This window comes from Motacilla alba, chromosome 6, assembly GCF_015832195.1.
Source record: "Motacilla alba alba isolate MOTALB_02 chromosome 6, Motacilla_alba_V1.0_pri, whole genome shotgun sequence".
Taxonomy (NCBI): domain Eukaryota; kingdom Metazoa; phylum Chordata; class Aves; order Passeriformes; family Motacillidae; genus Motacilla; species Motacilla alba.
In genome coordinates, this window is record NC_052021.1 from 19895707 (window position 1) to 19923598 (window position 27892).

The window sequence follows — 27892 nt, forward strand, 5'->3', positions numbered from 1 at the left end:
AGTTTTCATCACAATTACAACATCTGGTGGCCCATAAAAATGCTTTTGTCCAGGAGACCGATATGAAAATTCATTAAAACATAGTAAGACACTAGCAGGATTCTAGCTTTGTCCCAAAACAGTTTAAAAAGTATGTATTGAACAACATTTATGAATGTATTTCATCTGAATAGAAAGAGAATGCTACTGAAACTAAATGAAAGAACAATCATGAACAAGTAAAGAAATTAATTTCAGAGTTCACAGATTTGGAGTTTCAACTACAAAAGTAGCTTTATAAGTTTATTTTTAACACTACAAAAATGTCTGCATAAAAAGGCTTTGAGCAAAACCCTGATCGATTTTTAAATACTGAAGAAATATATTTACCTGGTTCTTCTTGTTCATCAATATCTTGAGGATCTGAACCACTTCTATTACGATATTCCTTACAGCTTTTTGCCTTCCGAGTTGCCATTTCATCATCAGTGGCCTCTCCACTTTCACCCTACAAATAATGAGCAACATAATAAACATCCCAAACCCACTATTTCCATTTCATTTCGGTACAATCTGTAACAAAACCTTGAGACAAAACAGCTATTCCTTACGAAACAGACTCCTGAGAGGCCAATAACAGTAGAAAAGGGAGAACTTAAACAGATACTTAGTCAAGCATGGGACCATTAGGTGTTACCTCAGTTTGACACCACAGAGAAGATAATGATTGTGCCTCTCTCGAATGCTGCAGCTGGTTTTACACTATTTCACTGGTGCACTGGAGCCCTGAAGAGGATGGATCTCGTCATTTGAGAATCTTTCTACCTGCCCACTAGAAAATGTGGGTAGTGTAGAGGTGCTAGCCCTGCATTTTCCTCTCTCCTGCCTACTGTTGAAAGCAGTTTTGTCCAGGAAAAGAGAGGAGACTGCCAGACTAGGTCACGTTTCTGTCACTCACACAAGCTAATGCAATGTGGAATGCAATGTGGAATAACTATGGAGGTGTTTTTCAAAACATGAAAGCATAAAGGATTAAAAAAAATTACACCAACCTCCAGACACCACTTTGCATGTTAAGATTTTTATCACCACCAGTACTTTATCTTTATAAAAGATAGGTAGCTACTGAGGTAGCACCTAAAGGTTGCAAGAAGTTTCTGTCCCATTCTGCTAGCCCTGGCACCTACACATCCTAACAATGCTGCAGGCGTGAGAAAAGAAAAACTATTGGAAAATAATAATCTTCAAACCTGAAATGACAATAAACAGTTTTAAGATCATCATCATCATCATCATCAAACTTTTTTGTGGTTCAGAACACAGCTACACAGTGAGAGCAGGGAGGATACAAAACACATGAATAACAAAATATTCTACCCTGATGAGTACTTTCTTCTTTTTCTTAGCTGTGCTGATTCCCAGAGTGTTGTTTCTCTGCACATTGGGCTTCTCAGTGCTTTTGGTGAGAGATCCTGTGCCTGTGCTTCTTGCACTCCATCGTCTGCCTCCAAACAGCTCAACAGCCTGAGCCAAGGTTGGGCCTTCAAACCTTCCATCCTCCTACAAAGATTCTCAGCATTAACAAAACAAGGAGAATATGGACGCATTTTTAAAGCAGTAATATAGATCTCTGAGGAACCAATGAAAGAAACATCATGAGGAGACCATTTGTGATTACTGAGTGAATTCCACAGGGCTATTTTGTTTGCTGCTTTGGAAATGTTTTTGGCCCTAACTATTATCACTCATTATTTTGGTGCCCTTTTAAACTACAGTCATTGCTTTTTGCTTTTTTCTTTAATAAGATACTTATTTCAAAACTCCAAACATATGAAGAGCTTTGTAAGAAAATAAAATTTAACCTCAGAGTATTCAAAACTTGAAAGGTTTGACATAACCTTGTGTGGAGAATCAGATCTTGCTGCTTAATCCGTGTTACAAAATTGGAGATTTAGTGTTAATCTTTAATCTAATCTTACTTATGATGGAAACTAATTGTATCACATCAAGCTGTTGATATCTTTGAACTTTTTCATAGAGAATCACAGCATCTTTTACCTGGTAGAGGCTGACATACTGTTTCCGTAGCCACTGTAGTCTTTGATCAGGGAATCTCCTCATTTTTCTTACAGCTTTAGTCAATTCCAGCAATCCATCATACAGCATTCTGGCAGTGTATTTTGGAGCAACAAAGTGCAACAACTTATTATCAGTAGTCTGAAGTCCATAAAGTAGTGTTATACCATTTTCTTCAAGGGACATATTGCAAAGCTTATTCTGAACACACACAGTGTGCATATCAATGCCCGAGTGTCCCATATATACAGCCTTGGCTGAAAACAAGTCCAAAAAGCCTTCCACCAGCCCAGTATTACCAAGAAACTGGTATTTACCAAGCTCAGCAGTATTGCCCAGCACACTCAGTTTTGCCTTAGCATTTGCAGGGCAAACTGTTGTGGGTTTTGTCCAAGTCAAAGTACTATTGTCAGGCTGGAGCTGAAGAAAGCAACGAGCTGAGAGATGCGTCTCCTGGTCGTAATGAATGACGGTTGCCCCTTGCTGCATGAACTGATGGACGTCAGCCCTGATGGACAACACGTACCAGGGAATGAGCTCTATCCCGTGGCAGAAAGCCTTTTGCTGCTCTTCTGTAGAACTGGTGTCCCACTCTTTCAATTGCTCAAATATGTCGCTTTCAGAATCTGAAAGATCTCCGATGAGAAATCTGCATGTGAGCAAAGATGAGAGGTTTGTATTTAGTGATACATGTGCTGATTTATGCGATGCTTGATGAATATTTTTTCTGCTGTAGTTTAAATAAATAGAAAACTATCATCACTATACAATTGGGACGTATAAGAACTTATGCAGCTTTTGAAGTATTACAATTTATGTTATTGCAATTCTGCATCAGGTAAGAGATGCTGCTACAATTACTTATAACTCCTGAAACAATATGATTATATTTTCCTAGAACTTTCCAAATTTTGCATTAACAATAAAAAGTGTCTAATTGGTTCTAAAGGCCAAGAGATACCAGTTTCTAAATCCGCTGCATAAGATTGCTTCAGCTGAAATATTAAGTGCCATATGTGGAAACTGTTAGCAGGATGTAGTGCATTTCAGACAAGACTTCTAATCTCTGCTCTATTACTGATTTAATGTGCAGACCTTTCACATTATATAATATTCTGAATAACACTAGTAAAATACTGGTTAAAATACATACCTTCTTCATAAGAATGCATAAAGAATTTTATCAGATACTTTCCATGAGAAATTTTATTTTACTTAAGGAAAATAATAATGTAAAACTTGCATGCAGCAACCAAAGTTTCTGATATATTTTGCCAAAATTAGAAACGGTAGATACAGAGCAACAATATTGAGCTAATAGAAGAGGTAGTTAAAATGAAATTCTATGTACAACAGAACTAATGAAGCACATTTTCCTAAGGATATCCAGGCAATAAAATACAAACCATCTTCCTCTACACATCCTGCAAGATATCTTGTCTTAATACCCTCTTTGCTTCCCCTTCCTAGCACCACAGTTCTCCCAGTTCCTGCCCCTTACCCACCAACCAAGCTAAAGATGACTTATGTTGTATTTCCAAGTCACGTGCACCATCTCCCCCAGTGCTAAACAGCACAGATGACCATCAGCTTTTCCTCAAACTCTCCTCTGCCTGAATGACAAATTAATCTGATTTTTTTCTTTATTCCATAAAGCAATGATTCCTCTATGAATTTATTAATGGGTGAGATGTCTGTCTCTTCACCAAATTTATAAAAAAGTGGCAAATAAGTTGAGGTTTTATTGCCTGTGGTGAAGGGACTGACAAAATAACTGCACTGGTCTTAAGTGCAGCTTTGCTTCTTTAAGAAATATTGCTACAAATAACGGTCATGCTTTTTAACCGAGCTGATATAAATTGTCTAACTAGATTCTTACTAGACACACGTAAACTGAAATATTTATCTGTATTATATAAAATTACATTTTAAAATGAAACAAACAACTGAAGCAGTTCTTTTTCCCGTATGCCCTCAAAACAATGGAACAAGTCTCTGTAAAAATGCTATAACATGTATTTGGAGAGTAGCTGTGCATGGCTGGAAGAGTCTGTCACAGCAGAGACAGAAATGGCAGAGCTTTGTTTATGCCTTGTTTCACGTGTTGCAGGCTGCAGATTAGAATGTACAAGAAGCAGGTAAACCAAGCACACACACACATAAGCACACACAGAAATGGAGCCTCTGACACGAGCTGCCAAAAGCAACACCGCTGCCAACTCCTGAGAGCACTTACAGAGCCTGGGCTGGACCAGGGGCTTTCTTTACATGTGCAGCCCTGAGAGGCAAGGAAATCAAAACATAAAGGAAACAGTGACACAAACTGCAGTTTTAGAGGAGAAAGTTGCAAGGTATACACAGAGAAAAAAATGGAGCTTTTCCCCTACTATCTTTTACGTTATTTACTGTAATTGGAAAAGTTTAAATGTGACGATAACATCAGGCTAATGATGCAATGATTCAAAGTAAGGAGTATCTTCAGAGGTCACTCAGTAATTAACAATTCCATAAAAACTCTATTTCAAATTTGGTTGGGGTTTTTTTTTTTTGTTTTGTTTTCCAGCATACCTTTATTTTTAAAAATTGATTAATCGTCAGAACAGAGTTCTAAGAAAGATTAATGTTTGATATTTATCTGGCATGTACAGAAATCGAGGGCAATTAGATGGGTCACTGACTACAGAGTGACAGAGCTTATTTGCTAACGCAACTAGGAAAGTAATTATACCCACTGCCCACTGATTTTATTAGATGCCTTTCATTTTCTTCAAATCAAATTAACCTACCAGCTTTGGTGCATTCATGTTCCACAATACTAATCCAAATCATCAAAAGAAAAACTAATTGAAAATCTTTCTTACAATTATAAAGTAATGAGAAACATGCTATGCAGTGTATTTTTCTGCTTTTATGACCACAATGCTACAATTATCAGATAATGCATAATTATGGTATAATTTGGATTTTATAACACTGCATGCAAATATGACAGCTCTTACAAGAAAGAGGACTAAATTTCTTCCTTAGAACCCTTTAGCTGTTCACAGGAATAAAAATAAGCCAAACACAGCCTCCATACAAGTACAACAAAACGTGGCCCTTCTGCCTCTGTAGGAATTTGCTCCTGGGCCTCACCCAGTTCTCACCATGCCGAGGAAAGACAAGGCAAGTGAATGAATAAGCACTTTCCAAAGCCTGTGAGACACTTGAGTTAAATCAGTACTTTCAGAACTATTCTCCTACAAGTATTTTACTGTTAAAATCAGTATTTACTGCATCAGAAGTACAGACACTCATTACTGAGTAGGTAGCAGCCTGAACCAGGAAACACAGCTTTAATTACCTATCTGCAGTTTTCTTCATTTAAATTTTAAATTTTCATTTCAGATTCACACTGGGATTTTTAAAAAAATGAATTCCTACTTTAGTTTGGGGTGCAACTCATTAGATTGTATTTATGAATAAAGCATATTTACCAAGAAATTATTTCATAAAGACATAAAAAAGGAACTCAATTTAATTTCTATTTTGTCCATCCAAGTGAAGTGTTTATATGCCTCACTTATTCGCCATTTGAACTGTGATATGCAAGTTGATTTTGAAGCATATTAATTAACAAAAAATAATTCCTGGAAGAAAGAATTACTACTTGAAAGTATTACTTGAAGTAAGTCAAGAGATAGCATACGTGGGCAGAGAAGTGGGTCTGTCTTTCTTGGCTTAATCTAGTGCACCACTTCCCAGAAGCAACTAAAGCCAGATGTGAATAATTCTATTAGAAACCATCCTTTCAGGAAATAATGATTATTTATTTGAAATGAAATTTAGAATTACATGGTAATGAAAGAAATGCATTTTAAACAGGAAGATAGCAGTTGCCTCTCAGGCAGTCACTTATTAGATTTAATGTTTAAGTAGGTGAAGTAAGCTGGATAGTTCTGAATATATTGATATTTCTGACACACATTATCAGTAAAATAACTCAAGGAGTGACTTAAGCATGTTTTTATGAGGGCTCTCACATAATTTTACAGTTCTTCACCTCAGAGCAGTAAAGTTCTGTTACTTAATTTGAAGTTAGTCTAACACAGTTACTTAGTGGAAAGCTGACCTGACCCACCTATGTCTACATGGGCTTTGCAATGAAACCTCTCCACAAAGCAACATTCTAGAACATCATGTGATGTCCTAAACTTTGCCTTTCCTGTATTTCCTACTGGTGACTAGTACAGTCTTCAAGAGTGGTATTCAAAGTGAAATCAGATTACTGAACACTGGGCTTTTTTTACACAGGGCACAGTGAAGTAAACTTCTTTGCAAAATAGCAGGACTACAACAACCTGAAAATTCAAAATATGTACTCACACATGAATGTTTCCTGGATAAAACTGAAACCCCTCAAAGTAACATGTCCTTAAAAGACGAAGTCTTTTGAAGGATAATAAATAACTTTTTTTGAAGGGGCCAGAACACTGCCTGAGCATGCAGAATATAATGTTCTGAGCTCTGATAACAAACATGTCCTGGTGCTATTCCTGTCACTAGAGATCAAAATTGTAATTGTAACTGTGGATTTTTAAAGCTCTCTGTGTAAGACAAAAAGGATTTACCCTTATCATGAGTAATTACATCATGAGGGAAAATATAGCTATACAGAGAGTTTCCAAGCAGTTGAGTATCAGGGGAGAAAAGTTCTGAACTGGAAATGGATAAATACAAGGAAAGGTGTTAAACTTGCTCTTATTTCTAAAGGCAAGCCTTGGTAAAAGAAAATCAAAGACTAAAACCATGACATAGAGGGGTGATGATAGTAAATAAAATGAGACCTACTGGTAGCGGTTTTTGTCCTTCAAGGAGTTTTTCCTTGAGTTGCTCCCTTCACTGACATTATCTTCACCCTCTTCAGACTCCAAACTGCGATTGCAGCTCCGAATTGTTTGAAAGATATTGTTTGTTGTTGATTCTTTTTCTGGATTGTTTAAACCATCTTGGCCTACTCGTTGTAAGAAATTATCTTGTCCACTGTAATCTGAAACAAACTATAGAGATAGCTAAAAGATTAGTATAGCTACAAACAGAACGTTCTGTCATCTACTTCTCACTGTAGAAATTTTTACTATTAAGAATATTTAGTGTATATTTCCTAATTGCTTCCCATGGGATTTTGTACCTACTTGCAACACAAAACAGACCAAATAATTTCATAAATTATGTAACACAAGTTAAAGTAACTCCTGAAAACTTAAAAAAAAGCCTCAGTTTTTAATGTTTCATCTAACAGGAGCATTTTTCTTTTCAAACTACAATAATAGAACTCATAAGAATAGTTTCTTTCCACAGAGGAAAAGCTTGATCTGCTGAGCTTTTAAATTCTGTTTTTAAGAAACTGCAAACTTCCAATTCCCAGTGAATTAAGTTGAAGGTCAGAGTATTTAGCAGAAAATAATTACATATTTTGGGCTTTACATACTTACCTAATCCAAAGTATAAACAAGATCCTTTATTACTAATGCTGATTTCTCAGTACTCTGATATTGAACGAGGTAGAAACAACCAAATCTAAATTGCTAAGGAACTATGGGAATTAAATTGAGGTCCATGTAACTGGCCAGTCTAGTAACAGTCTGGTTTAGAAAACTTTAATTTGATGATGCCCGGGTATAAGATTATATAAAATAAAGCACTGGGTAAGAACATAACATCTTAGAATATTTGTCTCATTTACCTCTAATGTTTCCTCCTGGGAGTTATATCGTGGACAGAGTCTGATGAGGCTTGATGCTCCGTCCAAAACTTCACAGAGCTCTTTTAAAAATACACCACAGAAAGGAACAACTTTGCAGCCTGGAATATTGAGTGCCCGGTTGACCACTTTCCTGTATTCAGATGATGACTCATGTTGTGCCATAGCATCCTTCAGACTTCGCATGGTTTCAATATCAGACTGGTCCATAAATTGCCACATTTTTAAAACTTTTCTTGACCTATTGCAACAAGAGATTACAACATTTATAAAAAAATGCAAACAATTCACCTTCAAGTCCAACACCCGCAGCATATATGTAATAGAGGAAATTATAATTGCTCAGAAATGACTGAATGAAATCAAGGCCATTATTTTTATGAAAATTCCCCCCTTTGAATTCTCAAAAAACTAAACTGAAAATGAGAAACTAGAAGTCTGATCTACTGGAGCAGTATTTCACATTTTAATAAAAGCCCAGCTGCATAAAACATACCAGTAGGCTTTCTAACAATTTAATTGTGTCATTGCCTAAAATTTCTAAGGACCATAAAGAAATAAGAAAAGATTGAGGAAACAGTATAAAGATAAATCAGAGTGTTTCTTACAAATTCCTTCAGCTATATTATGAACAATCCATAAAGCAAGCAAGTTGGAGGGTTTCAATTAAATTTATTTTTAAAAATTTACATTGATTTCTTCCCCAATTTGCTTACAAATTATTTACTTTCACAGAAATAAGGAAGTTAGGATCATGTTCAAGCTCTCAGGCACCAGTGCAGAGCTGTAGCTGAAAAGAAATTCTGATTTCCAACAGAAATAGCTCCAAGGCCTATGAGTACCTCTGGGAGTTCTCTTACCTTCTGAGCTGTATGTCTGTGTAATCACACGGCCTTTCTTCCCATCCCTGGCCTCAGACATACCAAAAGATCCAAAGATACACTCACAGTAGACTGCCCTTAACCCCACTTTCCATCCCTCTACTGGAAATGCTGCTCATCAGCATCAGCCTTCCTCTCCTTTCTCTCCTGTGCTGTGCAGATGCATTAGAGACAAAATTAAGCCCTTTATTGGCCTTGCATTTTCCCTCATAACTTACATGGCTTAGAGATTGTGAATATATTCTGCTGAAATATACTCCCCATGCCTATGAGTATCCCAAAAGAGCTTTATATACCAAAACCACAAACATTTAGCTCAATGAGACCCTTACTAAACCACAAAGAACAGCAATGCAAACACTTTAGAGCTATGTTACACAAATGTTACACAACAAGGGTCAAAGCCAAGAGATGGGAAACTTGATCCTAACTCCTCCCTGTTCAGAGGCATTTGCTGCCCTCTGAACTGCCAGTGCTGAGGCACTGCCTTCCTGCTCCCCTGGCCCTACAGGAACCTGTCATTCCAGCAGAAAGAACAGTGAGCTGTCTCTGAGCCCCTACTCTCTCCTCCTTGAGATAATGCAGGTCCTTCTACAAAAGACTATGACAGCATGAGATCCCAACATCAGCCTGTGTAACTAATCAGAGGAGTTAAAAAACAGATTTGGCTGTTTGGTCTTTTTGGTTTTTTTTTTTTTTTTTTTTGTCATTTTTGGGTAGTTTCTTTTTTACACTTAAGACTGATCCTTTTAGAGCATCACCATGATCATGTTTCACTTATATTCTGGAGACTCCAAGTTACATTAGTTGTAGTACATTAGATAAACCACAACTGCTTTCACATCTTCTTTTTACATTTTAAAAAAATTCTGGGAAAAAAAGTTTTCTAATGCAACACATTCAACATGCACCAGGAAAATGGATGGAGTCCTCAGAGCATTTTGAGAAAAAAAGAAAGGGTTTAGAATGCTTCATTTTTCGAAAAGGGATTACAAGAAAGTCACAGCATGAGATAATGTGGCTTAGCCATGGATTTTTGTTTAGTTTCATTGTTCTCCAGAGACATCTGCTTAACAGAAGCTGCAACATAATCTATCACTGAAAAACCATTTAGAAAAAAAGAGTTGCCAGTACCTTAGCCCTGCCAGGAATTCCATTACAGCATTGTAGTTGCCCATATTCCAGCAGCATTTTGCCACATGTACTAAGTATGAGAAGACTTCCCGTTTCTCCTCCATAGAACCCGCAGTCAGGATCAACCAGGTAACCCACGAGCTCACCTGGTAAAACCAAACAGACAGTATGGTCAGCCAAAGCAATGTCCCTTGGAGCATTCCTGCATCCTTGACAGAAAACATGGGTTTGTTTGGTTTCTTCCATCAGGAGGGTATCAGCCAAAATTCCACTTACAGGCTCACAGCCACATCACATATGCATTGCAAACACAACCTACATAGTGACATTCACGTTACAACAGTTAAAACATTAACTGGGCTAGAAAAACTTCTATTAAAGAAAAAACTACTGCATGTTAATATAAGATATTCTGAATATGCATTGATGCCACAGAAGAAAATGGACAGCTTCAGCTAGGGCTGATTTCTAAAGCTGCTGGAGAGATCTGCAGTGTAATTTCTCATTAATATGGCTTAAAGATCTCAGTCCCACATAACCCTTGTTAACAATACGAACAGAGAAAGTTGATAAATTGCAATTTTTTGGTTTTGGCTAATTTCATAAAACTAGATGCATTTAATGCACAATTTTGCTAATTCCTATATGCACTGAACATTTCAGATATTTTGCATTATCCGTTTGCAAGATCACAAATGAAGTAAATAAAAAGAAAACCCATCTTCCAAAGTGTGGCCATACTACCAACTTCTCTTTGGTAATTAATTAATGCCGGAATCAGAAATCAACTTAGTACATAATTCTGTTTGTAGTTAAACAAATAAAAATCAACTCTTCATTTTATCAGTGTGCAGATTTTCTTTCCAGTTTATGTTCCCACAACATCCATAAAAAGTAGCTATATTTCACATGGAAAACTAATTTAAACCAACTGTTTCTTTTTACAATATGACTCCCGGGAGGCTTGATTTTTGTCATTGTATAAACACTTAGGAGGCAATAAACGTGATTTGTTTACTGACACTGTGTTCCATTCTTTGGTCCTGAAGGACTCAAGTGTTTACAGATAATAGCAGTGTGAAGAGAGGCTTATAAAAATTAGGAAATGCTAGTTCACCCCTCAGGGGTCATAGATTTTTATTTTAAAAACCAAGCATGTGAAATAAAATGTAAATGCATTAGTATTAACAGGAAAATAACCCCATTGCAAATACACAGGGCTTCTATTTATGCAAGTCTATCAGTGTTCTGAGCCACCCGCTCCTGAGGGAGGAAAATCAAAGACTACAAAGAATCTAAGTTACTATTTAACCTGTCTGAGGGCAACATCAATCAAGAACAATAAATGAGAAATGTCCATATGAGAAGAAAAGTCATACTCCCTATATAGAAAAAAAAATCACGCTTTTAGGACTGAATTCTTGAAGACTCATTCACTGGGGACACACTCAGGAGTGAGGACAGTGACTATGGGGATGCTGTAATAGGTTGTGTGCATCAGGGGCAGCACACTAACCACTGCAGCAGCTCAGAATGAGAATCTGTATTCAGCTAAAATTTTATTTGGTTTATTCACTAAGTAACTCCTAAAATATAAAAACTCAATCAACAAAGAAGTGCATACCTGAAGAACATGAAGGTATGGAAAACACAAACCACCACAGCACTGCATGGCACGGGGGTCAAATGAGGGCAAAACCAGAATAAAAGGTAATAAAACAAATCCACTAAAGACTGAGAAATTGTGAAACAGAACAATCAGATCTGTGGCACAGATTTTTGTATGCTGGAATAAAGTGAGATATTATTTTTGGACATTATTCTCATTTTCCAGAAATGGCTCTGTTAGGGAATGCAGCTGCTAAACAGGCAATCTCACCAAAAATTAATATTTGTTTGCTATGCAATACCAAATGTGGTAATGACTTGATTAATATAGTTTTATAAAATTTAAATAATCATATAATTTTAAACAGATATGTTTTAATCTACGGTAGTAAAGATGTAATGATCAGGAGAAAACAGTATCAAAATTAAGAAAGAATGTTTAAAAAGGCAACTGACTTCAGACTCTCCATTAAGAGGAAACCTTTAAACTAGGGCAGCCACTTGCTGAAATTCTATTTAATAGAGAGTTTAAGACCGCTATAAACAGCATGATGAACTTTTACAATCAGTAAACACAAACAAAAAACTATAAAGGGCAGCATGGGTGAGCCTTTGCAGACTTGAGACACCATATAACATGTAAGAGCAAAAAAAAAGAAGGGTACAAAAGGCACCATGAAGTTCATGCTCACTTCCTCCTGCAAGACAACAGAAGATTTTAAAAAATCTTTCACTAAACAAGAAAAAAAAAGTGTCTGAATATTTTCATTTTAAAATAGAGTAGGCAAAGGCAGATATAACAGATTGGGCAGAATCAGGGGACAGAAGTGAGCATCTAAAGACACAAACAACTCCTGAGAAATAATGAACGTGCCTGCATTAGAGATGTTGGTATTTTAATTTTTCCTGGAGATCAGGAACAGATGGTATTCAAGAAATAACAAACTTATCAAATTTTCATTGAAATGAGAGTTCAGAAGTGGGTTTCCTCAGATGCTGTCCATGTACAGCTGAGTTAGATGCACCTCACACAAAAGCAGAGAAGAACTCTAGAAGTACTTGTTTCTTGGTGGCTAAGGAATTCCCCTGGAAGCTGAATTCAGAATCCTGTTTTTCCTACTTTGGCAAGCAATTAGCACAGACAGTGTTTTGATGCGGCACAATTTCCCTCTCACTAAACCCAAGGGTTTTCTAGTGGGGGAAGAGAGCAAAGGGAAGCTCCACCCTGGCAAGCCCTGGCTTCTGGACACTCCAGCCAAGTGGATACAGAACAGCATCTCCTCTTGCAGCACTTCCTTCTTGGTTGTCTTGCAGAGCCACGTCCCCAGCTGCAGCACAGCACAGGAACACCTGACCTGAGCATGAAGCACCATCAGCTGCCTTGGTACCAAGCTGCCATGACATCAGCACGAGAGCTTCAGGGCTCAGGCAGTGCCTGAGCACACACAGCACATCCAGCCAAAGAGTGCACAGGAGCAGCCTTGCCAAGGAGATCAAAATACATTGCAAGTACTTGTCAGAAAGAGCAGTAAAGCTTTTTGGACTAAGTTTTTGTGTTGGACAGCACTTTAACATCATATCATGATCTCTATTTCAACACAGTAATCATTATTTCCTTAGTTTACTTTTTTTTCACACTTGACTTACATAGTTCTGTTTATGTAACTCATTTTAAGCTCCCTTCAGAACACAAATCATCGCAGCAAACCTATAATTAGATTTCCGCTGCACTGATGATGAGTCTGAAAAGCATGAGAAACTGTATCCTGGCTTCGTTACGGTAACCCACACGATTGCAAGACACAAGAAAAGTAATAAATTAACACACGCTCCACTTAAACAAGTTGATAATAACATCAGTCTTTTCATTCAGATGTATAAAAATTAGTGCATTTCAGGATTACTGGACACTAATATTAAGTACTAAGCAAGCAAAATTTAATAGATGTTTGCTTAAGATTTAAATATTTTCTGGTGCCCTAATGGAAGTACTAACAACACTGAGCCAGATAAAGTTCAGATACATAGGAAGTAGCCTAATTTGCAAAGTTTAAGAGATATAGCAATCTCCTTCAAATCTGAATCTGAGCACACAGGACCTGTACCTGATGTCTTGGCAATGAAAGCCATACTGAGCAATACGTACTACAATTTGTAGTACAAAAAGATCTGTACAGTTTCAGGTTTTCTGAAATTATGTTTTTATATCACCTGTACTATTTTAACTGCACCAAAATCTGTTGAATTCAATAACTAATTCTTTAGAAGTTTTTTTGCCTTATCTTTCTTTGATCAAAGACTTCAAGTAAATTCAGGTTAGCTACTGCTAATGCATTTGGGAAAGGAATATTTTTACTCAGTGTTAATTTTTTTCTACTTTTAAACATGGGAAATATACATCAGTCACTAAAAATGTAAAATGAGCCTATGTTTTTGATTAGCTTACTATTGAACTGTGGCTGATTTCAAGATAAATCTATATGCAGGCAAAAATCTACCAATTTGCCAGGGGCAGGATATAGCTTATTACTGAGGGTCAGCTGCTTTTACCAATAAAACATGAAGGACATGAAAGAGACACTCCTGATGGAACTTGATCCTCAAGTTATGGTACATGACCTTAAATCACTGTACAAGTGCACCCTACAGGACTGTTTATCATTCACTCTATGGGAACCTCACTCCATGTAGTACACAGGAAGAAACAGCATTTAATGCATGCTGAATTATTAACTGTATTCCTAAATTTGCCATGGATTTTCTTCACTCATTCTCTTATTTCAGTCTACTAATACTCAAGATTTAGATTTTTCACATATATATATATATATATATATATATATATATAAATTCTTTACCATCCTCTATATAGCTCCCAGAAAATGCACTATGTGATTTTTTTTTTTAATGGGAATTAACTTATTTTTTAAGTTTAATATAATTAACTTAATCTTGTATTTTATGAGAATGTAAATGTAGTGGTGCTTTGAGGGAGGAAATTATTAACAATTTCCAGTTGCAATGTGCAGTGTTTTATCATGTGTAGTGTTTTACAGTCATTTCATAAGCACTTCAGTCTGTAAAACTTTTACAGCAATTCCCAAGCTACATACTTCAGTGGATGATGCTACATGGAAGAAATGATGTCTTCTATATTTATATTACATTTTTAGGAACTTCATAATACTTGAGAGATGCAGCTTTCAGAGGTGAAATTCCCAAACACAGCTGCCTGCCTGAAGTTTAGCAATTACTAGCAAGTAAAACAAAATCTTCTGGTTTACCACAAGGTAAGATTACAGTACATACCTTCTTTAACTCCTACCCTAAATTAGCCATGGATATCTTTCCATAACAAATTGTAGCTGATTTAAATACTGCCTAAACTGGAGCAAGAAAGAAAGAAACTTTAATACTGACAAAATAAAGTATGTGTATGAAAAGTCTCTGCATACAAAACAAGAAGATTATTTTTAAGGTATCCAAAGGATAAGCATGGCAATCTATGACCCATTTAAGCAAGTCATTCTGGTTTCAGTAATTTTGTTTGATAAAAATTAAGAAATTTGAGTAAAATCTGAAGAACATGAATAATAATCTTCATCAGATATCATATGGTAACCATGGCAAGATGGAAAAACATTACTTTGTTTAAAAGCAGAATTCTTAGTGTACCAGGATAGTCCAATTTCTCCCTTTTAAAACAATAATTAAAAACACTAGCAGTATGCAGCATGAGCTCTAATAGCTGGCTGAAGTGAGTTCCTCTGCACTGTTAACTGTGCGCAAACCTGTCAGTGCATATTGATGAATATCTATGTATATATTTATATACAGTTATGTATATAAAACAGAACTGGAATTTTTTACATGGTTTCACTGAGGTTTAATTATTAAATTTTTTGGCTCTTGGCATCATAAGCAAGATAATTTTCAGAAGCATTTTTAATATCCTAATATTTCAAATTGTACATCTTATTAATAGATGGTTTACTTTACACGCTTGTGTGAAATTATATAACATTACAGAGAACATTTACCATTTAAAATCTGATTAAACACTATTCCAAACAAGGACTGGAAAGAGTTTGATATTTGTACAAACACAATCTTTTAAAAAGCATTATGCAAACCCATTTAGGCATTGCAAAAAAATGCTGAACTAAGAGACAGACTGTAATATTTATTTACATTCCATTATTTCAGTAAAATGATATGTCTCTGTTTTGCTAGTGAGGTTTAAATTTGTATTTTGAATGAACAATGAAAAAAACCTTACAAAATTAAAAATAAAACTAACATCACTAAGTGTCCTAAGTAACCATATTTTAATTAACTTTATTGATTTTAAGAATGATTTAGTGAGTGATGAACCCACTCAAGTAGCAGGGCTATACTAACACTGTTCAAACTTTTTTACCTTTTTATCTTATTTTTTGGCAACCATATCTTTCAAAAAAATCACCCTTATGCATTTGACTTCTGATTTTGCATTTTCAGTTCAGCCATGGGACTAACTTCAGCCAGCTGTCTGAATGATCTTCTAATCTGGTGCAACTTTCAATCCACACAAAAGAACCCACAATTCTCTGGTTGCATATGTCTGCATGGAAAATTAAATGTTTCAGTTTGTTTAAAGTTTTATTGGTTTTCTTTTACTTGAAGCTTAAGCCAGAAACATCAAGTTACAAGAGAGTCTTTTCATGTTTATACAAAGCAATGACTGAAATTATTTTAAATGTTTACATACACATAAATGTTTACAACATGCACATTGTGCTTGTGTCTCTGTGGTCGCTTTGCTGGCAACAGGCAGAAGAGTGGTTGGGAGTCAGTCACAAAGGTGCAAGAGCCTGGTGGGGTAAAGAGACAGAAAAAGAAACAGAATCCCAGGAAGACCATGGCACATGACATTGAGGGATGAGCACATGTCACTCCATGCAAAGAAGCAGGGTGAACTCACGTCATACAAGAATCAGAGAAAAGAACTGAATCAAGAAGAGAGGCGCAGTAGGCAAAAAGGAGAGATGGCAAAAACGTATGTTACAGTTGTTGCGGTCCTAAAACACTCTTAGGTACCGTTTTCCTAACTTCCCAGCTGCCAGGGCTCTGCTAACTCTGCAGAATCTCAACAGCTTCTTCCTACAGTTTTACATCCTTGAAAACTAAACTTCTTATAGACAGAGCTCCATCAGAACAGAAAAATATATTGCTACTATTATTGAGTGCACAGTCTTAGAGACTTAGAGCCAATAGTTTTGTAAAGGTAGATGTTACTGTGTGTCACTCTAATCCTCCTACACTAGCCACTAATTCAGAATCAGCTTTTAATTACATTTTATAACAGGAAAGAATATCTTGTCTTTAGCTTGGTCTACAGTCTTGCTCTGACGAGACTCTAAGATCAATTGGATATTATTAGCAGCAAATGAAGTATGAGCTGTGTCTCACCGATGAGTACGTGTTGCGCCCAAGGCTCCACAATTATGCAATTACATTTTTTAATCAAAACTTAAAAGACTACAGGCTTTATTTATAGCTGGTGATACTGAATGCACGTAGCCCAAAATCTTCAGGATTGACTGTCATTTTACACAAGTTTTATAGAGTGTTCCTCCTTAATCTGTATTGTCGGAAAAAAATATTAAAAATATACTGCTTTATGAAAAATACTCTAAATAATATAATTATTATTTAACAGAAAAATGACATGGAATTGTTTTTCCCCATCACGTATCAGAAGCCTGTCATCCTAAAAGTAATTTTGGCTCCCACATTATAAATACACTTCAGCATTTCTATAGGGAATGCCAAAAAAATCAGCAAGTGCTCACTGAGTTTTGCCAACAAAATCATGACTCTTTGTACAAGAATTTTCTTTCCATTTATAAACAAAGACATTTTGAGAGTTCACCCTCATGATTGGCTATGGCAACTGATATACTCCACTGTAAGATAAAGCATATAGCAAACCAGTGATTTATTAAAAGCAGTAAATATTTTCACCCCCAATGCCCCAAAAAAAGAACAAACTGTTCCATGTTTCTGCACCTAAAACATGAGTTTTTATTTAGGTGGTTTGATTTTTGATTTGGGTTGGGGTTTTGGGTGGATTTTTTTTACCATTTTCTCAATCCTTAATCAGTTTTCTATTAAACTCATCAGAAGAACACCTTCCTGAAAACAAAATAAAATCTTACCAAAGAACTCAACATTTGGCTTGTGAAAATGTCACGCCAAGTGATGCTTCTTTGTATAACAATGCTCAAGACACACACAGTGATTAAATAAATAGTGCAGATTAGTGTAGTTATATTACAGAAAAGACAGAAAATTCTAGTTTATAATACTTCTGTGCTGACTCCTAAGATCATGCTTAGTCTACAAGAATCCAAAACAAATAAATAGAACTCCAGCACCTAAACAAAATAATAAACTCACTGAAACTGCAGGCCATACTGTCAGTATAAATACGAAGAATTAGAAGTCTGTAATTTTTTCTTCATGTTTACTTTACAATGTGCAAGTAGAAGGTAGGCCACTGTTTCCCAGCCTCACTGAGCAAATCGATCACATAGCTCCCTATTAAATTCAGTGCAAGCTATTTAGCTAAATAACTGATCGTCTTAACTTACATTTTAAAAAGTTGTTGTTACAGCTAAATTTGGCTCAGCGATAAAGATAACTAACCCACAAATCAGGTAATAACTCTTACAAAAAGCAATTAAAAGTTTTACCTCATTAAACCTTGTCACAAGGTCTTCTACAGCATTATGTTCTCCACTGGGAGAAGAAAGAATAGTAGCAGATATGGATGCCTTAATAGATGGCAGCTTGCTTTGACACTCAGCACTACCCAAATCCCTGGTGAGAAAGCAGAGGTAGTCGATGGGTAAGACTCTGCGGTAGAGCTCCTGCTCCTGCTCGGTCAGAATGCTGGCAACCTCCTCTGGGAACTGGATGAGGTGCTGCAGCTCGATCAGCTCCTTGCTGATACCGGCCACACTGGAGGGAAGGACGCTGGAGCCAGCCATGGATGTACACGCTTGGCGTTCTAAAACAAAACAAGTAAAAAATTCATTAGGCTTTGCCTTGAACTCTTGGACCATGATGTGCAAAACAAGACAACTTGGTATTTTGGTTTTGTTAAACTGTTCATTCATTCACTCAGCAAGACACTATATTCTAAATACTTTCTTTCTATTTAAACAACCTAATATGTTCTTTTATGTGGGGTTTTCCTGCACGTCTTTATACCTGGTGTTGGCTAGATAGAGGGCAACTAGAGTTAGGAGATTGTAAAGCCACCCGCCAAAACACACTTGCTTTCAGAAACATCCAAACACCTTCTTCCAGCACCCGTGGCCTTGCCACAGCCTGAAACAAAGGGCTCATCTGACAGAGCCATGTAACAGCCACAGTGCAAAGCAGTTTGAGGCCTTGACGGGGGCACTGAGACCCAACTCCCACAAGAAATAATGTATAATGATAATTGAAAACCCATGTGGGTCAGCATTTTTCTTCATAATCCACTTGCTATAAGATAAATTGTAGCTGAGCTTGCTGCATCGTGAAACCAATGTCCAAGGCTACAAAATATTTTTCATTCCTCTCAGAAAATGCATATATTTGGGAGCATTCATGTTTTATCCGTTAATACAAAACATTCATGGTAGTTTTATAATATTCCAGCAGTGATATCTCTCGAAAAATAAAACTTTTCCTAAGAAGGAAGAAGGCAAGCTTTCTAAGATCGTGTGGGAAGCATGAAATATCAACACAATGATTCCAAAACAGTGAGTGAATCTTCTTACTAGATAAGTTTAGAATGGGTTCTCCGAAAAATTTTTCAGTAATTACTTAAATGTAAAAACATTCATAGCCATATATTACATACTCTTCATCATTCTCAGAAAAAGGAGTTTCTTTTTTTGCATTGCTTCATGAAATATCTTCAGAGATTTTTTCAAACATAATGGAATTACACCCTAGATCTATCTCTTACCCAGTATTTTTAATATATCTATAAGCTCTCAAGTGATAAAGGGGGATTTTTTTTCCTCTGAGAAAGAAAAAAACAAGTTCATAATGACTGATTAAAATTCAGTCCCTTATAATAAACATAAAATATGCTACATGAGTTTTCCACTCTAAGTCATTTTGTGCAAACTATTATTAATCAGAGGGAAGTTAAGAAGACAGAAAATTGGCTTTTCTTAATATAGTCTACCTTAAGTCAAATGATAAATTGCAGTAGCCCTAAATAAAGTCTTTGGGCTAACAGAACCTGTTGAGAAATGTTCAAATACAATAGAAACTTCTGAAAGAACAAAGACAAATTGTTTGTCTAGCAAGCAAAAAAAGTAATGGGCTTAATTTGCAACAAGCAGTATCTTGGTTATATAGCTGGGAACATATGTAACTTCAGTGATAATGAAGAAGTGCTGCACAGCATCTGCAGATATTGAGAAATCTCTGTCATTAAAACACCTGCTGCAAAGACTGAGGGAGAAAAGCCCATTAATAACACCACTGATATGTCACTGTTGGTTTGGGCATCAGGTGCAGTGCAGTGAGCTTCTGGGCTCCCTTTCAGTTGGCTTTGCTCCAATTCTACGCGAGACTTCAGTTCTGTTTCCTGCCTCAACCTGTACAGAACTATTCTGAGAGGTTTCATAATAAAAAGCACTAAAAGCTCATGTGCACTATTCCTGACTTTGCCACAGAACACAAGCTTATGCCTAAATAAAAACAATGCAAAATACAATGTTCACTTTCTATTAGAAGGATTATGTATTTACACATGCTTTACATATATGGACTGAACTGTCACTGTCACAACCAGCATTATCACAGGAAGAGGATGATATGGAAGGCGTGACAAAACACCCACCAACACCTATTTGCTCCCTAGAAGTTACAATGCCTCACTGACTCCACGTGCATGAAAGCCCTTCCCACACAAGGCAGAGAAAGTACAGCCTGCACCAGCCTCCCCTGTATCTCAGCATTGAAATGGAGGGGGTTTGGTTGTGTCTATAATGTACATTTATTTTAGATTACAAGTGGACTTCTGAAGTGAATCTCCCAAGCATCCTCACTTACTGTGTGTTACTTTAGTCTTAGTGCAAAATAAAAAAGTATTTTTTTCAGCCAAAACTGCACCAGAAGATGCACTCCCAGAAGGCAACTAACACATCCCAACTGGTAAAAAGCTGTAGCTGTCAGAAACATCCAGTCTCTGGAACAAGCACCGAGGCCAGGAAAGGACAGTTGGGCCAGGCAGTTCAGATGATGGCTTGGCTGTAGGTGATCATGTACTGCAGGAGAAGACAGCAAGTACTATGGACAGTGCAATGCCACAGCGATACTGGTGCTTTGCAAATCCAACATTATTTGGTAAGTACAGTTGTGAATACCTTATAGCTGTCAATATGGCAGGAAAGGAAGCTGTAACTCTATAAGGAGTGCCAGTGACTGAGGAAAGAGGAAAGAGAGGTAACATAAGAGTGAAGATGAGCTGCTGTGCAACACACTGCTTGCTGATGAGGTTTAAAGGTGCATTCTTAATAATTCACCTTCTCCATCACGGTACCAACTACACTACGCACAAAGACCTCAAAATCCGGCACAAGTTGACACTGAATTTGCAATAGGGTAGACCACGGATCACAATCCTTTGCAGATTACCTTGCCTAAGTATAATCACCCTTCAGGCTCCACTTAGCACAACCTCTCACATCTCAGAACAAGGCTCAACACCTCGAAAGGGACCACAGCTAAGGCTGGCTCTAAAGCATATCTCTATACTGCCAGAAACCTCCAGGAATAAATATCTCATTAGAACTGGATTTCACTAGACTGACTGCCCATTGATCAAATCCAGCAGAGAGCTAGTTCAGGGACTTTGAATGCCTTTAACAAAACTACCTTTAATGGAACTATCATCTTTCATAATGAAATCTTCACAACCCAGCTTCACTCTTACAAAAAAATGAAGCTGTCAAAAAGAAAATCTTTTCATGGAAGCGAAGCCAAGATGACTCAAGAGCAGCCACTAGTATTGCTGGATTTGAAAGAAGATTGAGAATAAATAAAACACTTCCTGATTCAAAACACTGAATTTCAAACTAGCATTTCTCAATTCTTCTGTTAATAAAACTAGAACTTCATGTAAATTCTCTCTGTAATGTGAGAGCACATGGAACAGGCTGCTGCAGCAAAAATGCAGCTGATATCCAAGGAGAAGAACACTGGCTAAACAGAACTCTAAAGGCACACAGCTCATGGCTAAAGTATGGCTATAAATACTGAAGAAATAGAAATAACTTATTTAAGTAAGTAGAATAACTTATTTCTATTGACTTTTTCTACACCTATAAATATTCAATTCTTCCATAATTCACATCTTTCTAAGTCTTGGTTGTAGGCATAATTTACCTCTCCAGATTCAGATATCTTATCTTTCCTCATTCCACTCTTCTGTGTTTTATCATGGAAAATCCAGGATCCTTATTCTCAGCTTCATCACCTCCCGTGATTTACACTCTGCATGAAAGTCTATTTTCTGTCTCTTTGCCTGTATTAAGCTAGTTTTTTCCCCTGGACTATTTTTTTGTCTTTTTGTGTATGTATGTTACAGACTTCCACCATTTTTCACTCCAGGAATGGATCTGCTTCTGCTATAAAACTCTTTATCCAGTCTCATAGGCAAATCCTCCAGCTTTTTGTTGTCAGCTTGTGTTCTTCAGGAAACAGACAGTATCTTTCTGCATTTCAGAGAATGGCCAGGTCCTTAGAGTAACTTGCAGAACGGAACTGCTTTCAGACCAAAATCACAGTAGTTTTTTTTACAGTTAAGGCAAGATACAATCCTCACTAAAATTAGCTGCTGCTGCAGTAAATGATACTGTTTTTTGTGCTTTACAACATCAAGTTAATGCTAAAAACACTACAAGAAAAGGAGGACCCAGACTATTCATTTGCGAGTTGCTTAAAGCCGAAATGGATAGCTTTGCTTATCCTGCTGATAAACAGCTGAAGCAGATAATCTTTAACACAGCAAGTATTGCTTTTATTAATCAAAACAAGATAACCTCTGCTTAGCTTTAACAAAGGACTCTTGGACCGACTTAATCATTGCTGATGCTCGTGGGAACAAAGAGGTCTCTTCTTCTCTAACAAAAGAATAATCTCTTTAAGAATGGGAGAAATATACTGAGTGCAGGGGAAAAGTCACTGCATTTTTTAAATGAGTGCCATCTAAAAAGAGTAAGCCTGCCTAGAATACAAAAATCTACTTTCAGCAAAGTTTGATGAACTGAAAGAGTCAATAACTGGATTTCTGTCTTAGTTTTATTTCTAGGTCCTTTTCTTTCTACACTTACTTTGATTAAAAAAAAAAAAAAGTATTCTATCTCTACATTCAAAAAACAGCTTCAAAGCAGTAAATTGAAAATTTTAGTCCCTAACAACATGCTCACTCTCCAGAAGGCTACTGGCAAAGATCTTGGGATTATGACAAACTGTGCTCAAGAGCAAAATACGGATTTCAATAGCTGTAAGAATAAAAGTAATTACTCAACCTATTATAATATCTTTTAATTTAGACAGTTTTTTGATAATAGACTTTGCTTCTATGACATTATACTAATCTAACTGAAAGTATAGAAAAATCTTAAGAGGATTATTCTTCTCTGCTGATATTAAAATGTGTACAATGAATGGATTCTAAGAGAAGCCTTTTTAGTAAGCTATGTACAGATATCCTCCAAATTGTTCATATGCTTTAAGGGAACATATGGATTATGTGTAGAGTGAGAAAATAAAAACTGACCACAGCAAAAAAAAAAAAAAAAAAAAAAAAAAAAAAAAAAAAAGAACTGTTCTGTTCAAAAAAGAGGAAAAACACAATAAAAGCTCCCCCAAGCAGAAGACACCTATGCAATATACAGCAGTTTAATTGAACACCAGCTTCCAGTACAGATCAGCACAACTGGGATAACATTGTTTTGCTGTCCCTTGGATGCAACATATCTCGATACCGTAATAACCAAACCAACAAGCATTTGTTAATTTCCTGTTCCTCTTCTATCTAATCAAAAATATCTCTCTCTCCCTTAATGAACATGAATTCACCATTATCAATTTTGACTGCAAACAACTCACTCCAGTATTAAAGAGCCTGATATTTAACTTAGTGGGAAGCTTGACACAGAACAGGATCAAGTTCAACTTCAATTTCACTGCAGAAACCACTGAAATCAACAGATCCATTTTGTCTTCAAATTTACTTATGAGTCAAGTAATCAAAGAATTAGAAGACACTCAGGTTCTCTGTCCATATACCTAAATCTAGCAATATGGGCTACCTCTTGAAACTGCCTCTCAGCACGGACTGGAAATTATTATTAGCAGGGAAGCTCTGATCTACAGTGTACTTGTACTCTGATCTACAGGTACTAAATAAAACTGGAGTTCATTAGGACCTAAGCATCAGCAAGCAGAAGACATAGAGATAGCCTGAAGAAAAGAAGATGAGCTAGGGTCTGCAGATTTTTTTTTTTTATTAGACCAAGTAAGATTACTGATATGCTCTGAGGGCATAGGATCCTTTTCAGGTTTGGAGCAGAAACAGCAAACTTCACAGCTAGTTCAAGAATGCCTGCTTTGAGTTTAATTCAGTCATAGTAATAGCAGGACATTAGAGAAGGTGATCTCTTGCAGAGCAGCAGCAACTAAGCAGAGTTACCACTTGGGCCAGGTGAAAAAAGCAATAGATTCTATACTACAAAGAGAAAAAGGTAAAAATCACATGTAGAAAAGAATTTTGCTGGAAATAGAACACCCTGAAACTATAATAAACACATATTTCTATTGAGACTGAGATTTTATTGCTGAACAGATTTACGAAACTTCTGGAGAGGATTTTTTAAAAAGGCAACTAGCATGGTGAAGTATAACTGAATTAAATTGTATTATATATCACAAAATCCTGACTCATTAACTGACGGAGTAGTGGAATTCGGCAAAAAGAAAGATACGGAGTAATTGTAGCAACAGTCACTAACTCCTAAAATCACTTCTTGTTTTAGGAACTGGCAAAGAGTTCGGTTTTGAAAACCAGACTCTGAACACACTTTTAAAATTTTCCAATTATAGCATCAATCACGTGAAATCCCAGAAAAAAAAAACATATGAATGTACCGTATTGTTAAGAGATACAACCTGCCTATATAATTTCTGACTTGAAACAAAATTAAGTTGTATAAAAAAATGACATAATTACTAGGACAGTTGAGATGCACATGCATGGGAAAGAATTTTTTTCTTTAACCACAAAAGCTGGGTAAACATTTTCACAGGGTAAAACCTATGCACAACAAAACATTCATTCAGATTGCAAAGTTGATTTAAAGATGATCAGCATGAAGTATTTATTAATATATTAACTTTGAGTTAACAACTACATAGCAGTCCTTACATTTTTCAGAAGTTCCTACCCGTAAGTATGAGCTTGAAAACCTATTTAAACTCTGCTTATGGCTGGATTAGAAGATCCTGGTTCTAAACTAGATATTCTGATATTAGCTCATTTGGCTGGAGCATGTGCTAATAACACCAAAGCCATGTGTTCAATCCCTGTATGGGCCATTCACTTAAGTGCCGGACTCAGTGATCCTTCCGGGTCCCTTCCAACCCATAATATCCTGTGAAATCTCTGTGAAATACGAGCACTGACATCATACATGAAAGGAATTCAAAGCATCACCATGATTTCACCGCACCTGAACTGCCATGCCTGCCTCCCATCATCCTCAGTGTACAGCTACACGGCCGTGTGTAATTACAGCCACTCTGCTGCTCAGATTTCTGGAAGTGTATCCAAGGGCTTTTACCACTCCACTAGCCTGAGTCATTCATGGAAATATTTTGCAGCGTACAGGAGAACTTGGCTGCTTGTCTCTGAATTACCATATATTGTTAACACATTTAACCAACCATTTCCCCTTTGTATGCAGGTTGGCTGGTACTGACTGACAAAAACAATCACAGACTTGTCCATAATAAATAGATCCACTGGGTTTTCTTCTGGCTGTAAACTCTCAAGAAAAAAAGATGCAATGAGTAGCAGTGTAACATTAATTTTGACTTGTCAAAATCAGAAGATCTCAGGACAAAATTGATCCAATTTGATGCTGATTTTCCAATTTCTTTCCATTTTCAGGGCAGGTAGCAAAAAGCTGAGACTGCATCCTCATGCAGAAAAGTACAACTAGCAATGGCTCCAGAATATATGCATAAGAATCAATGCGGTTTATGTGTGTTAATGCCAGCCAGTAAAACATTTCTTCTGCACCTGAAATAATGGGCTTTGAAGGCAGTGCCTGTTACAAATGACCCTGAGGCTAACAGGGTAGCAAATGGATACTTCAAAGGGCACCCTGCGTTACACAGGGTTTGCTGAACACAGACATACTAATAGGTATTATGGAGATGAATCAGCAGGGCTGCCAGAAGTCTGAAGAGATCCACCATGTACATGTTTAGTCAGAAAGCAGCTTTATTGCTTCCACTCTACATGTATGGCAATGGGCCACCTGAGACCTGCTATTTTAGGGGACCTTCACCTACTACTGTAACTCATGAAACTATATCCTGATTTCAGAACACCTGCCAGAAGAAGGTTTAATTATAATTTGGTAGATAGACTCTGAATGTCTGGTTGAAAATTAGCTCTCAAAAGCTCTTTGATGCCAACATGCCATCTGTCTTGCTGTGGCATGCTGCAGCATGCACTGTGCAAGACCAGACACAAGATTTCATTGCTTCAGAGGCAACTATCACCAGGAAGGCTGGATGAAGGGATTCTGGGCTATAATGACTGATTTTTTTAAATCTACACCTTTATACGACAGTGTAACAGATATGCGAAAAGGCTGGAAAGAGGTTATTATGACACCACCATACTTGCTGTTCAAGTGGTTTTGGGTTTGTTTTTTTTTTTCCTGCAATGAAATTCCATCTAATGGATCTCCTCTTCTGCAAAACTCCTGAATGATTTCAGAAATATTCCACTTTCACATACATTTCAAAAATATTTCTCCTAAAGGCTGTCACAGTGGTAGACTAATAGGATTTTGACTTGAGCAACACACACCAGCAGGAGAATGCTACACATTCTCTGTGCAGCATCTGTATTCAAGACCTTTTAAGATCTGGATATAAATACAGCATAGCATATGGAATGTTAAGTTCAAATGCTAAACAAATGTACATGTAAATTACCAGATAAATTCCAGCCCATAAGAACAAAATGGTCAAAAGGGAGGATTTACGAGTTTACTTTGGAAGAAAAGAGTATTGTAGAAAAAGAATGTATAATTCTCACTGCAAAATGAACTCGTTACTTCTTGAGTTAAAGCAGAACTCAAGGTTTAACCTCACCTCCCAAAAGTGATACAAAGCATGTCCAAAATCAAAGCAGGAGCTGCTGTTCAAAATTAAATTAAAATGCATACAACTTTCAGTTAATGCTGCAATGGAGAAATATCCAGTGATTAGACAGAGTGCAAGAATCTCAAGTCAGGTTCCAGTATTTGAGTATTTTAATCAAGAAAGTAAAAATTAATCTTACTTTGGTTTTTTTTCTCTTTATGTAATGGAGAAACTTTTCAATTTTATGAATTAAAGAACACCGTTATAAATCAGTGAGTATGGGAGAAAATGCAAACAAAAATGTAGTTTGAGAATATATATACACACACCTATGGAAAAGAAAGATGTTAAAAATAAGATGTATATAAAGTTAGGTACCCATTAAAGCAAGGGCTTATGATACTGATTTTCTATATTTTCTTTTTTGATGTTGTTTTAGGAACTTTTTAATTTTAAAAGACTATACAAACTGTAGCTGCAGCAAAATATAGCATTCATAATGTAAATAACTGTAAAACTGCAACAGGCAGGTTCAGTGCCTCAGCCTTGAGACATTTCTTTCTAGCCTGAGTGCACTGGACTTAGACATCAATAATCCCTGCATTTAATTAACGACCGCTGAAGTTTGCACCTTTCTGCACAAATTTATAAATTACTATAAACTCAAATTAAAACTCATTTTTTGCCTTAAGATCCTTAGAAATATATTTTGTAAAAAGCATAGTCTTCCTTGCTTTGGTCTTATCCTAAAGACCAGATTATATGCAACAGTGATCCTTCAAGGAGAGGTGGGAAAGAGGAATGGTCTGCTCCCATCTGGTCCAGTTTCCTAAATACTGTACAGGAATGCCCAAGTTCAAATAACTATCCAAATGAAAACTGTTTCAATTTGGAAAACAATCATTAAGTATAGTCCTTCAAGGCAAAAATAATAAGAATGTTTCCTATGGCTTCAGTGTCATAGCAAGTGAAGCAAACACTAAAACTGCCATTGGTGTTAGGGATACAAGATGAACACTAGATGCCAATCTGA

At 36.5% G+C, this 27892-nt stretch overlaps 1 protein-coding gene across 2 annotated transcripts in view; it reads right to left on the bottom strand.

Moving 5' to 3' along the window:
• Window positions 1–27892, bottom strand: part of PLCE1 (phospholipase C epsilon 1) — a 136195-nt gene that overhangs the window by 32737 nt on the left and 75566 nt on the right. Inside the window, exons 4-11 of one of the 2 annotated variants that reach the window (XM_038141645.1) lie at window positions 18159–18475; window positions 9814–9959; window positions 7781–8039; window positions 6886–7094; window positions 4292–4333; window positions 2038–2704; window positions 1357–1539; window positions 370–487 (exon numbers count right to left, since the gene is read on the bottom strand). In XM_038141645.1, coding sequence (XP_037997573.1) covers window positions 370–487; window positions 1357–1539; window positions 2038–2704; window positions 4292–4333; window positions 6886–7094; window positions 7781–8039; window positions 9814–9959; window positions 18159–18475 — 1941 coding nt within the window. The remainder of the gene's footprint in view (window positions 1–369; window positions 488–1356; window positions 1540–2037; window positions 2705–4291; window positions 4334–6885; window positions 7095–7780; window positions 8040–9813; window positions 9960–18158; window positions 18476–27892) is intronic. The other variant, XM_038141646.1, reaches the window with a different exon arrangement.